The sequence below is a fragment of the Monoraphidium neglectum genome, assembly GCF_000611645.1.
Source record: "Monoraphidium neglectum strain SAG 48.87 unplaced genomic scaffold scaffold00100, whole genome shotgun sequence".
Lineage (NCBI taxonomy): Eukaryota > Viridiplantae > Chlorophyta > Chlorophyceae > Sphaeropleales > Selenastraceae > Monoraphidium > Monoraphidium neglectum.
In genome coordinates, this window is record NW_014013528.1 from 1369 (window position 1) to 14425 (window position 13057).

The 13057-nt window shown below is 65.3% G+C and overlaps 4 protein-coding genes across 4 annotated transcripts in view; 2 read left to right on the forward strand and 2 right to left on the reverse strand.

The window, feature by feature from the left end:
• MNEG_1058 (Eukaryotic translation initiation factor 3 subunit D-2) overlaps positions 1 to 3756 on the reverse strand; it is a gene marked incomplete at both ends in the record, with an annotated part of 5109 nt that extends 1353 nt beyond the window's left edge. Inside the window, 10 exons of the mRNA XM_014050450.1 lie at positions 265 to 332; positions 645 to 747; positions 1046 to 1176; positions 1459 to 1564; positions 1672 to 1971; positions 2039 to 2127; positions 2377 to 2580; positions 2973 to 3022; positions 3243 to 3327; positions 3667 to 3756. Of these exons, the coding sequence (XP_013905904.1) occupies positions 265 to 332; positions 645 to 747; positions 1046 to 1176; positions 1459 to 1564; positions 1672 to 1971; positions 2039 to 2127; positions 2377 to 2580; positions 2973 to 3022; positions 3243 to 3327; positions 3667 to 3756 (1226 nt within the window). The remainder of the gene's footprint in view (positions 1 to 264; positions 333 to 644; positions 748 to 1045; positions 1177 to 1458; positions 1565 to 1671; positions 1972 to 2038; positions 2128 to 2376; positions 2581 to 2972; positions 3023 to 3242; positions 3328 to 3666) is intronic.
• A 1248-nt stretch (positions 3757 to 5004) lies between these two features.
• Positions 5005 to 6555, forward strand: MNEG_1059 (Maf-like protein; the record flags this gene model as incomplete). The annotated part of the gene is made up of 4 exons (XM_014050451.1): positions 5005 to 5051; positions 5401 to 5502; positions 5934 to 6127; positions 6389 to 6555. The coding sequence occupies 4 exons, from the start codon at positions 5005 to 5007 to the stop codon at positions 6553 to 6555; spliced, it is 510 nt and encodes a 169-aa protein (XP_013905905.1).
• Positions 6556 to 7132: 577 nt separating this feature from the next.
• MNEG_1060 (Flagellar radial spoke protein 6) lies at positions 7133 to 11125 on the reverse strand (the record flags this gene model as incomplete). The annotated part of the gene is made up of 14 exons (XM_014050452.1): positions 7133 to 7228; positions 7489 to 7607; positions 7905 to 8019; positions 8169 to 8265; positions 8511 to 8650; positions 8927 to 8980; positions 9179 to 9345; positions 9570 to 9661; positions 9901 to 10040; positions 10178 to 10363; positions 10398 to 10461; positions 10587 to 10633; positions 10838 to 10945; positions 11030 to 11125. The coding sequence occupies 14 exons, from the start codon at positions 11123 to 11125 to the stop codon at positions 7133 to 7135; spliced, it is 1521 nt and encodes a 506-aa protein (XP_013905906.1).
• A 1212-nt stretch (positions 11126 to 12337) lies between these two features.
• The window catches only part of MNEG_1061 (hypothetical protein), a gene marked incomplete at both ends in the record, with an annotated part of 3055 nt that continues 2335 nt past the window's right edge, over positions 12338 to 13057 (forward strand). Inside the window, 2 exons of the mRNA XM_014050453.1 lie at positions 12338 to 12386; positions 12544 to 13004. Coding sequence (XP_013905907.1) covers positions 12338 to 12386; positions 12544 to 13004 — 510 coding nt within the window. The remainder of the gene's footprint in view (positions 12387 to 12543; positions 13005 to 13057) is intronic.

Consider the following 13057-nt stretch of genomic DNA (forward strand, 5'->3'; position numbering starts at 1 on the left):
GGGCGGAGGTGCGTGGTGCCATCAGTGAGCGCGGGGGTGTGCGTGTGTGATGACCTGGCAGGTCGTGGGCCCGTGAGGTGCGTGGAGTTGGCAGCGCCACAACGCATGGCAGCTGACCCCAGCAGGGTGGCCTGTCGCGAGACGCCACCGCAGGGAGCCTCTACCACGACCAGCCCCCACCGCAACGCACGCCACGCGCAAGCGCGTGCCCAGCGCTGCCCGCCCCCCCGCCCCACCTTGAGCAGTAGCTGCTGTGAGAGTGACTGGTTGACCGCCGTGGCCTCGAGGGCCAGCTGCTGCACCCCGTTGATGTTGTCGCGGTCCTCGGGGATCTGTTGTTTCATGTGTGTGTGGGGGGGGGCAGGAAGTCGTGCGAGGCAAGCCAAACAGGCAGGATTCAGCCAAAAATGATGGTGAAAAGGCAGAGTGCGATCAAGCAAACTGTGTGTGTTGGCATACGTGCGTGCGTGGGGGGGGGGGTGCAGGCAAGGGCAATGGAGAGATCAAAGCAACCATAGAGCCGGCGCAGATGCTGTGGCAGACGGCGCAGCGCACGCTCTGCACACCCAAGCGGCCGCGCCCTGCGTTGGGGGTAGGCCCGGCCCTTGGCCCTGGGAGGCTGCAGGTGGTGTATGGCGCCGCACCTGCTCTGGGGCTGTCTCGTTAACCGTGAGCATGTCGAGGGGCCCCCCGTCACGCTTGTCGATGAACAGCTTGTCACCCACACGCGTGATGACGACATCCCAGCTGCAGGAGAGGAGGGTTTGTTTGGGGGTGGAGGCACAGGGGTCGGGGTGGTGTCGGTGAAGAGGGGCGGAGAAGAAGAAACACGCGCCAGGCATGGCGACCGCTCGATGTCTGGGGCGCGACGGGCCTGCAGGGCGGCCGCACCCGCACCGCCGCCACCACGTCCAATACCGCTGCAATCCCGGGCCAGGCGCGAAGCCGCCGCCGCCACTGCCGCTGCGCTGCCGCGGCTCGCAGCACGGCATGCCGCTCGCCAGTGTCCCGCGCCGCACATGGGCAGGCGTGGCGTGGTGCGCACCTGTACACGCTGCTCTTGGCGGTCATGAGTGTGGCCAGGATGCTGTCAGTGGCAAACACGCGGCCCGCGCCCTCCGCCGCCAGCTTGCGCACCACGGGGTCGTCGCTGGTCGTCACGTTGCGGAAGCCGCGCTGAGAGGGGGGGGGGGTGGGGGCGAGAGAGTCACCCGGGGGGGCAAAAGGCGGATGAGTCAGACCAGCACGTGGCAGGCAGAGGTATGTGCTGGGATCCGTTTAGGGGAGGCGGCGGCCACCCCGCCAGCGCTGCTGGCGATCCGCAGCCCGGAGAGGTGTCGCCAAGAGTGGTGCCTGGGCTTTGTCACCTTCGTCGCGCTGCCAGCCACCTAGCCGTGCTCACAGCTGTGCACACAGCCGTGCGGACAGCCATGGCGCGCGGCCCCCGTGCGCCCTCACCTGCGTGCGCTCCAGAGTCTTCTCCTGCCGCGCGGTGATCTTGTCGTAGGCCTTGTCGTAGAACTCGACAGACCCGTAGTCACCCAGGTCGGTGGGGTCACCCACACTGGGGTGGGCGGTTGAAAGGGGGGGGTGAGGGCGGAAGGTTGCAGGGGAAAATCTGCTGGCCTGGCCTGGCCTGGCCAGCACCATGCCGCCTGGCCGCTGCCGCACCCGCCGCTGCCGCCCTGGCCGGCTGCTGCCGCCTGGCCGCTGCCGCACCCGCCGCTGCCGCCCTGGCCGGCTGCTGCCGCCCAGCCGCTGCCGGTCGGCCGCGTCCAGTCAGCCAGTGCGCTCAAACGCTGCTGCTCACGCTGCCCTGCCAAGTGCCGCCCTTTGCAACGCCGCCATCCACAAGGCGCCGAGCAGCCGTCACCTCCCTCGAACCACCCCAGGCGACCCAGGTCGTCCTGGTGCAACCACTGCCGTCTCTCCCAGCCCGTGCCACCCAGCGGGCCCGCCAGACGCTCCACCCTGGTTGCCGGCAAGCAGAGCCGGCCTCAACACACCCCTTGACATTCCCAACCACAGCCCCGCGCACCTGCAGGACAGCTTTGCCAGGGCGCTGAAGGGGATCTGCTCCTTGACGGCCCACTCAGGCCGGATGTCCACGCTGGGGGCATACTGGATCTGGGGGGAGAAAGGGGCGCCGAGATGCAAAGAAAGGGGAGGGGGATGCGGGTCAAAGACATCCAACTGGGGCCACCATCGTCCCTACAAGTGCAGAGACACGGCTGCGTGTCCCACGGACTGTGTCTGCACGCTTGACACAGGCAGCGTTTCCAGCTGCCCAGCCGCGCTTGCCGCGCCGGTCTGATGCCCAAGTGCCCCGCCCCCCCCCCCTGCACGCCCCCAAAACAGGCTGCTCAAGAAGCTCACCCGCTGCTGATCATGCCTGAAGCCGCCAAAGCCGCCGCGGCCGCCGCGCCCGCCCTGCGGCCCCCTGTCGGTGGGCTTCTTCCGCTCCCCATCGCGCTGCTCGCGCTCGCGCCGCTGCTGCTGGAAGCGCTGCTGCTGCACGCGCCGCTGCTGGAACTTGCTGGTCTTCACGGGGCGGTTGTCCACGATGTGGAAGTTGTCCTCCTGAAAGGGGGGAATGAACCGTGTGTGTGTATGTGCGAGTGTGCGTAACAGTGAGTCCGCACATGTGAGTACATGTGCTCGATAACAACAAGCACATGATGATGACAAGTCCAATCAATGTCATTCAACACAGGCAAGGTGTTTGGGCCGCGAGGCGTAGATGCGGCACAGCGCGAGGACGCAGGTGCAAGGGGCTGGTGATACTGCCTCAGTCCCGACCACCAAGTAAAACGCAGCGCAAAGCACCAGGTGCCACGAGTGCCCCCACTGCACTGCGGTGCGCAAGCTGCGACAAGGGCGGCCGCCACCCATAGCCGTCGCTGCCGCCACTGCTGCCTATCAGCGGCGAGCTTTGGCGCCCTCGAACCAAAGCGCCATTGCTGGTGCCGCACCTCCTCATTCTGGAAGAACGTGAAGACCGTCGCCACCGGGTTCTGGCGGCCTGCGCATGGCCCAGACAGGCGACCCCAAGGTCCAGGTGCGTCAGCAACCAAGCTACTGCACATGCTGCTTCCAGAGCTGCAGGGCGTCAAGCCGGGTCCATGATTGGCGCCTGCACGCAACCAACACAGCTGCGCATGCCGAGCGTGCCGTGCCGCTGCGCCGGTGCAGCCATCCCAGCGAGGTGCCCCCCAACCACCCCTGCGGCTGCTGGGACCCACCGCTGTACTTTTGGTTGTACTGGTTGGTCCAGTCAGCCGCCTTGCCCAGCTTGTCCGTCTTGCTGAAAGGCGCAAAGGGCACGTCCTGTGCACACGCAAGACGTTGTGCACAGGGCCGGAAACGCCGCACAGCGTGGCGGTGAGCGGGTAGATGGACAGGACATGACCACTGCCGAATGCTCGACGCGCAGCCTGGAGCGCAGCACCTACTGCTGCAAGCAGGTTGCCTGCCGAGGCAGTCCACAAGAGCTGCATGCGTGCGGCACAGCAGGCTGGTGCGCGACGCCTGCGGCGCGCGGCACTGCTAACGACGCTCATGCTCGCGGCACGCTGCAGCGCAGCTTCCTGCGCCCCCAGCAACAAGTTTTGCACCATCTGCGTTCTGCATGCAGCCTCGATCGAGCGCTGCAGCGAGGCTGCGCACCTTCAGGTGCGGCGGGATCGACTCGGACGAAGGCCCCCATCCTTCTGCATTGTCAGAGATGTCTGGCACCGCGAATGGCAGGCCAGCCATGTGAACGAGCGTCCAGTCCTCCTGAGCCAGGGTGTAGATCAGGCGGCGGTCCGCGGTCTTCAAGAAAGTAGAAGAGGTACGTCAGGGTTTTATACGAGTCGAGCAAAGACACGGATGGTGACTCGCACCGAGCTGAAGGCAACTCGCACCCACTGCAGAGGCCTCACCCACTCCTGCAGCACCCGGAGGTCGAGGTCAGCAGCAGTCAGGGCCCTCACTTTCAAAGCAGCCGTGCTAAAGCGGTTTATCACTTGACAATCGTCTTCGTAGTGTTGAGTGCGATTTATTGTGCTCACCAGAATCGTGATCAGTGCTACAAATAGAACGTCAGGGCGACAGCAGCACTCCAACACCGCGCGATCGCGTTCACAAGTATCACACGAGCATACTCCAGTCCCACTACCAGCGACCAACCTCCTCTCTGTTGCGCAAGCGCACACACTGCGTGCGGCGCTGTACTCCACGCCCGTCCTGCTCCCTGCCCGAGACGTGCGTGCACGTGCAGTCAGGGCTGCTGCACATCTTCATCTGGGTTATAGGTTGTCAACAGACGGTCGAGAGGCGGCGCAGCACCCGCAGAGCCCGAGATGCTGCTCCAGCATGTGGGAGGGCTCTCCAGAGCGCGCATTGTGCTGGCATCTCAGTCGCCCAGGCGCCGGGAGCTGCTGAGCTCCATTGGGCTCAAATTTGAGGCGAGTGCACCAAGATGTCAATATCGTACCTTGCAGGTGCCAGTGTCATGGCCTGCAGCAAGCAGCGGTCCCTGGTAGCGCTTTGCATGGGCACATGGGCGCCTCAACCGACTCACTGGATGTTTGGCCGCCACCCGATCAGGACAGGCGCGCCGCTGTGAGTCATCCCCCTACCCCTGCTGATGCTCCGCCCCTGCAGGTGTGCGTCTCCACGTTCGATGAGACGCTGCCCCACAACGACTTCACGCGGGCAGAGCACTATGCAGTCGAGACGGGTGCGCCACAGCACCGCCACCCCCTCCCCCGCTCCCCGTGCCTGTTACGCACAGCTCAGTGGAGCACCGGGCTGGGTGAATCCCGGGGGGCTGCAGCGGCGCTTGCAGTGGGAGTACGCATGACGGGCGCTGCAGTGCGCACATGTGAGGCGCAAGGACCCCGCCCATGCACCTGACTGCCGGCCCCCCCTCACCAGCCGCCGTTCACGCCCCCACCCGCAACACGCCATCTGACTGAGCGCGGCCCCACCCCTTCCCGGCCGCCAGCGCGCCACAAGGCGATGGATGTGATGCACATACTGGAGCTGAACAAGAAGCCGGGGGACAGGTGGGGCGGGGCACTGTGCACACGAGGGAGGCAAAAGGAAGTCTGCAGCGACGATGACGATGGCCGGCAACGTACATACAGCGTCGCGGCTGCCGTAGCTGCAGGAGTCGTCGCTGAACTCCGCCGCGGTCCCACGCACATGCTGCCGCCAACAGGACGTTGTTGTTGGCGATGGCCCACCCTCAGCGCTGTCGCCCCTTTTGCATGCCGTGCAGCATCTCAAGCACCCGCTGCGACCTACCTCCCTCTAACCCACGCCCCTCCTCTCCCCTCCATCCCCTTCAACCCACCCCATCCCCCTGGGGCCCCCCCTCCCCTCCCCCTCACCCCCTCCTCCCTCTCCCCCCAGGCCTGTTGACCTCATCATCAGCGCAGACACAGTGGTGGAGGCGGGCGGCAGGATACTGGAGAAGCCGGACGACGCGGCACACGCAAAGCTCATGCTGCAGAGGTGGGGTAACTTTTCCTCACGGCAGGGCTTTCAGCGCAGGGAGTGGGGGGTGACGCATTTGTTTTGGGAGGGGGGGTCGTGTTGATTGGGGATGCAGAGCGGGGAAAGGGAACCTTTTGGGGGGGCAAGGGAAACCCCTTGCCCCCCCAAGGTGGGGATATGCTGGGGGCAGCTCCGTGGCAAAGAAATAAACAGCGGTGGGGTCACTTGCTGGATTTGGGTTTCAACACCTGTCGGGCTGCTGGGGTGGTGCGGGCGCGCTGCAGGAAGGCCCGAAGCACCCCAGAGCACCTCAATGCAGCAGCGGCCTTTGCTTTGCAGTGACCCCGGCTGTGCGTCAATGCGCTCGCTGCTCCCGCTTTTCAGACCCCTCGACCTCACTGCACCGCCCATCTCATGGCTGCCCCCCTCATGCCCCCGCCCCACCTCAGCCTGAGCGGCACCCTCCACCACGTGCACACGGGGGTGGTGCTGGTGGTGCCCCAGCTGGGCCCCGCGGCGCGCGTCCCCCCCGGCTCCCAGGACAGCCTGGAGGAGGGCTGGCTGGTGCGGTCCTTCAGCTGCAGCACGCAGGTCGAGTTCGAGCGGCTGGACAACGACACCATTGACGCATACGTCAAGAACGGTGGGGGGCGCGCGGGGGGGGGGGGGCGCCGGCGGCCGGGATGCAAAGGGGATGAAGGGGGGGTGTGACTTTCCGCCGGCGCCGCGGGCGAGGCCGGGCGACCCGGCTTTTGTCGGAGTCGCGGCCGGCCAACGGACGGAGCGTGAGTGTGGATCTCCGGGCGGCCTTTCCCTGTTGTGCTCAATGCGGTGTCAGAAACTGCAGCGAATGCCTCTCCGCCTGCACACGGATCATCACCATCACCGTCAAATTGCCGCGCAGGGGAGCCGTTTGGCAAGGCGGGCGCGTACGCCATCCAGGGCCTCGCGGGGTCCTTTGTGCGGCGCATCGACGGCTGCTTCTACTCTGTTGTGGGGTTCCCCGTCAACGAGTTCTGCAAGCAGCTGCTGCGGCTGATCGACGAGGGCCACCTGCCCCTGGATGAGTGACCGCGCCGCCGGGGCCTATGGGCGCCTTTCTGGGTGAGCTCTATCTGGCGCGCACGCCATTGAATGGACTCCAGCACTGTCCATGCTGCCCAGCGTGGCCCTCTGCAGGCGCGCCGTTTCCGCTGCAGCCGCACGAGCGGCTGGCTGGGCATTGTCGCCTGTGCCATGCAGAGTTGAGTGCGCATGCGGCTGCGGACCACGTGAACAGCCGTTGTCAGCACGTTCATGATGTGCGTAATTCGCCCCCGCATGCGGTCTGTTGCAGCAGCCAACCGGGCGCGCAGTGCTGGCAGGCACTCAGCAAGTGCGATTGTAACCCCTGCTGCTGCCGCAGTGGCTGTGTTGTGCGCTGCTTCCAGCGCGGTGTAACTCCAATTTCATACACGCAACACTGGGCACCTCCACGGCCGCAAGCGCCAGAGCAGCACCGTGCTCTGACACCACTGCAGCAGCAGGCACGCACAGCCGGCCCTGATCCTTTCTTGTGGCTGTTTGCGCGTCAACTGCTGCCACGCCGCCACGCGGTCAGCAGCTGCGCTGCTCTGAAGCCCGCTCCCAAAACAAGTTAACCCACCCTCTACTCGTCCGCGGGCTCCTCGCCCTCCGCCGGCGGCGCCGGCTTGCGTGGCAGCTCGCGGCTCTCCACGAGGGCAGCGTCATATTCCTTCGACACCTGGCAGGGTGACGGGGGGCCGCAGGGGGGAGGCGAGGTCGTCGGCACAGTGCGACGCTGTGGCTGCGATTGAGTTCGGTCCAGGAGGGCAGGGTGCCGCTGGGCCCCCCTTGCAGGGAAAGGTGGCCACCTTTGCCGCAATAGCCGTGGCCATGGAAGAAGCTGCACAGCAGACCAGCTATCGCTGCGACGACACGGTTGCCGTGAAAACGCGCCCTGGCATGGCGCATGGCCCGGCTGTGGATTGGGCCCCCTCTCACCGGCGGCGGGGGCAGGGGCACAAAGGCGGCGTTCTTGACGCCCCAGCCGACGTACACGTTGGTGAAGCGGCTGCCCTGGCACGCGCAGAAGGCGCCCGGCCACTGGTTGCTGCGCAGCCCTGAAGGGGGGTAGGAAGGGAGGGCAGCCGTGCTTGCATCGTGATTGGCTGGCATGGCTTGTCCGTCACCACGCCCACACAGACACCGGGATTGCCTGCCGGCAACAAGTGCTGGCGGGTGCCGGCACAGCGCGATGTGATCGCTCGCACACCCTTGAAAGCGCTGCTGCGCAAGGCAGCCGAGGCGCATTGCGGCAAAGCTCGTGCTTCGAAACCAGGTCGAGCTGCAAAACAGAATCAGCGGGTCAAAGGTTGTCGGCCCCTCTAGCGCGTAACGTCCGACAACCGCCCACCCACCTGCCACCTGGTACTTGGCCTGCTCCGCGGCGCTGCTGAACAGCGGCGTCCACGCGGCGCCCCCCAGCACTTCCCCGTCGCCCTCCGCCGCGGCCAGCGGCTCGGGGCCCTCCTCCTGCGGTGGATGTGATGGATTGCAGCGGCCCTTTAAACATGCAGCCCCATGCAACGGTATTCACCCGCCCTGCGATCTGTTGAAATGCAGTTTCAGTGCATATCCGGTCGTGTCAGCGCGAACCCCCTTGCGCAGGCCGCGCGTCGCACCTGCTCCTCCTCTGTCCACTCAAAGGTGTCCTCCTCCCCCTCTGGCGGCTCCCTCTTGTGCACCGCGCTCCGCCCCTGCGCCTTCAGGTGGGGGTACCTGGGAGGCAGGCGGGCGCACAATGGCAATGCGGCATGCACAAGCGCCGGGGCGTGCGTAACGGGCCGAGGAGGCGCGACCAACAGCGGGCCGCCATTCGCACTGCTGCGCACCACAATGAATCCCGCCACAAGAGAGACGGGCAGAGGGGCTAAACACAGCGCTGTCGTTGGCTGGTGGCCACCCAGCTCATTCCCAAGCCAACACAGGGCGCCTGACCCCCGCCCCCCCTCCGCCCAGCGCACCTGTGCGCCCAGTTTGCGGGCGCCCCCATCTCCCTGTCGGGCAGGGGGGTCCACTCCTCGGCCTTGTCCAGGCCGCCGTCCTCGTTCACCACAAACAGGCCCGCAGGGCACAGCACCGTCGTCGCCGCGATGCGCGCAATCTGCGGGGCGCAGCGTGTGCGGGCGGTGGCGAGGTCGTCCAGTGTGCAATGCAGACATATTAGTGTGGTGAGACAAGATTTCCGCCCGGCAGGTGACCTGTGTCGAGCCAGGCACTGGCCGTCACGTCCGCATCACGACTTTGACCAGCCAATGTGTGTGGGCCTTGGACCCGGTCCTTCATGTCAGGGTCGAAGACAGAATGCGCACCCCCCCTTCACAGCCTTCTACGTGGCAAATCCAGGACCCTGGATATCACCAAAGTGTGAGGGCCGCACCTGTGCGCGCAGATAGTTGGCCTCAGTCCCGGGGAAAACGGGGTAGCTCGACACCTGGGGGGGGGGAGGATATCAAGGCGTCAGTGCAGGGGTCAAGAGTGCTACGTGGCGCTATCATAGCCTGCAGCAGGACCTTTAGCACAACATTTTGACACAGGGCTTCTCATGGTCAACAATTTCAGTTCCAATTTGTGGACCAAACGCACAGCTACAGGGAGAGGTCGGGGGCGCGGGCGCTGTCGGTGCATGTACCTGGCTGGTGAGGCGGCCCGTGAGCAGCTTCTTGATGCGCCTCGCCGCCTTGACCTGCGCCGGCGTGACGTGCGGCAGCTGCGACAGGGCCCCGCCCGGGCTGCTGGCCGCAAAGTAGACGTAGCCGTTGGCGCCGCTGTTCCACTCGAGGGGGACCTCGCCCTCAGCTGCAGGGGGGGGAGGCGGGGGGCGGGGGCGAGTAAGAACACAGCATCCAAGCCTGTCAGATCCCAATACGTGCAGGGGCTGCTCATCAGGGCGCACAGGCAGCTGTGCAGGCTCATCCTGGACGTTGACGCTGTCTGCTGTGAATGGCGTGTCTGGAGGCTCGCCCATGCCAGCCCCCCTGCTCCCAGGATGACCGCCACGCATGACCGCCCCAGCCGCGCACCCAGCTGTGCCTCTGGCTCCGCGGGGGGGTTCTGCAGCGTGGTCTCAAACACAAAGTAGTCGCCATGGGTGCCCAGGAACTTGCCAAAGAATCTGGTTGGGCCCCGCAATAACATGGTGAGTGACACTGTGATCCCGGGAGTGCTACAAACCTGCCACACCATACCCCCACGCGCAACAGTGGTGGCGCCAAGCAAGCCGGCTGCAAACAGATGCCAAACGGGGCAGTCGCACGCGGCGCTGCGTGCAGCACTGGCAGTGTGCGCCACCCAGGACCTATTGGACCGTCCATGAACAGCGGCAGTTGGAAACGCACAGCCGAACAGGCCCACCTGACGGTGGCGACGCCGCGGCGCGGGTCCTGCCCCAGCCTCTTGGCGGCCAGCGCCACGTCGACCGCCTCGCTGCGGCCCAGGCCGACGCCCAGCGCATCAAACAGCGCCGCGTCCCCCTGAATATCCTCACACTCATACTGCAGGGGTGGGGGCAGGGTGCAGGGTGTGCTTGGCGCAATGAGGCTCGTGTGAAGGGGCTCAAGCTGGCGCTGTATGGCCTCCTGATACCGGTAAGTCATTGTTTGAGGCGCGGAATTGATTGCCAATGTACTACTCCCGCTCCTGCTCCCGCTCCCGCTCCTGCTCCCGCTCCCGCTCCCGCTCCCGCTCCCGCTCCTGCTGCTCCTGCTCCGTCCCGCTCCTGCTCCTGCTGCTGCTCCTGCTGCTGCTGCTGCTGCTGCTGCTGCTGCTGCTGCTGCTGCTGCTGCTGCTGATTCTGATCCTGATCCTGATCCTGCTGCTGATGATGATCATGATCTTGAATCCGTGCGCACCTCATTTGGCGTGTCCATGCTGATGGGCTCCCCCGTCTCCGGGTCGATGGGCGCATCGGCAGTGCTGCGAGACAGCATCCAGCATGGTCGCATCAGCTCGACGCCAGCATGAAGGGCTTTTGCGTGACAGCGGCCAGGACAAGCAGCGCAGACCACCATGCCTACTGCAATTCAGCTGACATTCCTCACCCATAGAGGCCCGCGAGCGCAACGGTGTTGGCGGCGTCTGCGGCAGACTGCACGCAGCACACAGCAGGGGCGGAGCAGTTGGACTGTCGTCGCTTGGGGTTGCGCGACTACTGCAGGCCGCAAATCGACCCTGCTTTAAATACCTCGCAAAGCAGCTGAAAGCTGCTCTTGCACAGCTCACGGCCAGTGCAGCTGGAGCAGTCGAAGCGCTGCTCCTGCGCAGTACTGTTCTGTGCGACCGGCCTGCACACCTGGGCCGGCGCCACTTGCGCAGACTCGCGCTGGTCGAAGCCCGCCTTCTTCACCAGCAGCGCCGTCTCCAACACGTCCACTGCATCTCCTGGTCTCTCCTCAAGCACCTGCGGAATAAATCAGGCTCGTCTTGTAAGCGATGGCGCGGAGCTCTCGCCGGATCTTGGCCATATACACCGGCGCACGCGTACCTTTACAACGAGCTTTGTAAGATGCTCGTACAGCGATCCACCTCCCACGGCGGGCACCCTCTGAATGAAGGCCAGGGCCTCCTGCGCTTCGGCCATAGCGCTAAGATTCCTGATAGTAGACCATTAAATTTGGAAAGTGCTTATGGCTTGATTCACTGCATCAGAATATAAGTGATGGGGTTAGATCACTCGCGGCGTTGACCACGTCAAGGACGCAGCGCCAGCACGTGATATTATATGATAAGGGATCACCTTTGGTGGCAAGTGACGCCACAGAATTTGTCATCGGCTGTTGAGCCGCCCAATCTCCTTGCAATGCCGTACCCGGTATCGCACATCCTGCCGCCGCCGCCGCTGCCGCTGCTGCTGCTGGAGCAGAGGCGTGCATGGTGTCTCGGACACTCTTGACTGGAGCGTGCACCTGAGGTCCTCTTTGTCCGCATATCCAGCTTGCAGCGTAGCCCGCAGACTTCTCGCAGTCTCATGACCTCCATATGGACTTTACAAGGACCACACCCTTGCCGTGCTGACTGCGACTGTTAGAGCTGTACAGGTTGAAGTTCCTCGGACGCATAACGGCACGCTTCATGTTTAGTGCGCTTATGGTACCGTACAGTACACCTCAGGCTGGGCAGCACTTCATTTTGTACTGGCAATGTGGCAGGGGAAACTTGACAAGCCTACCATCAATCTAAGTGCAATGAGCCTGCCTACCACAAAATGTCCGCATAAACGGATGCGGCATGCATACACATGAATCGCCATGCCCATGGTGGCCACTGCGCCACCTGGACCGCCAGTGCAGTGACGGCAGCCGCCGTGACTGGAGCAGCTCTACGACCACGTCTACGACAGTACCTCATGCTATTTTCGGGGCAGCGGCCATATCTAATATCGCAAAATCTTCTCTCCCGTAATAAGTATCACACTCATCGCCGTCTCCCGGCGTAGACTGGGCAAACTTGTGCGGCATCAGCGAGAGCAAGCCGCGCATATGCGCTTGTCCTGGTGTGTCATGGGATAATTGATATTCTTGTGCTGCGGATTCACGCTGCGATGCGCCTATCTTATCATGGCTTGCAACCTCGCAGGCGAGGAGGTGTTCGCGTTGCGCCGCTGCAGCGCGCCGCCGCCAGACAAATGCGCGTCGCAGCCGCCACGCCGGCCTGCAGCAGCTGGTCTGCAGCTGTGCAAGCGCAATGCTTCAGATGGTCTGGCCTCGCAGCCATGCGGTGCCAGGCCGGGACGCCGTTGCGACTGCTTCAGGGGCGGCGGCGCGGCATGCCATGTGCGGCGAGCAGCGCTGACATGACACCGGAGGAGGAGGCTGCTTACGAGGAGTTCAAGCAACAGCGCAGTGCGCACAGCTGTGGACTTGGGCGGTGCAATGCGCTTAAGAATATAGCGCACTGTTTGCTGTGGCGGCGGCGGTGGGTGCAGCTTGCTAGCTACAACAGTCTCCTGGCATCCACCGCGCGCCCCGCACACACCCCCCCCCCTGCCCACCGCCGCAGAGGCCGAGCGGCAGCTGCAGCGAGACGAAAGCAAGCGGCGGCGTACGTTCGACCCCCTCAGCGCCCGCCGCGGCGCGCCCGCGCCGAAAATCAGCAGCGCCCCTCCCCCAACACCCGTCGCTGCTGTGGGGCCCGCCAGCGGCGCCCCTGAACCCCCCACGCTGCGCCCCGCCGCGCCGCCAGTGGCGCGCCGGCCGCAGCCGCAGGCCTCGGCGCCGGCCTCGGACCCGCGTGCGGGCGCACCCCAGGATGACGACATTTCGGCACTGGTGGCGTCCATGATGGCGGACGGCGGCATCCCGGAGGTCGAGGTGCTGCCGGATGACGAGGACGAGCTCGCGGCAGAGCTGCGGCGCCGCGACGCGGCCGCGGCGGCGCGCGAGGGCGCGCTCCGGCGCCAGCGCGTCGCGGTGCCCGCGCGGCGGCGGCGGATGACGCCCGCGCAGCTGCGCGCCGCGGCGGTCATCTCGGCCGCGCAGCAGCTGGAGGCGGCGCCCGCACCCACGCCCGCGGC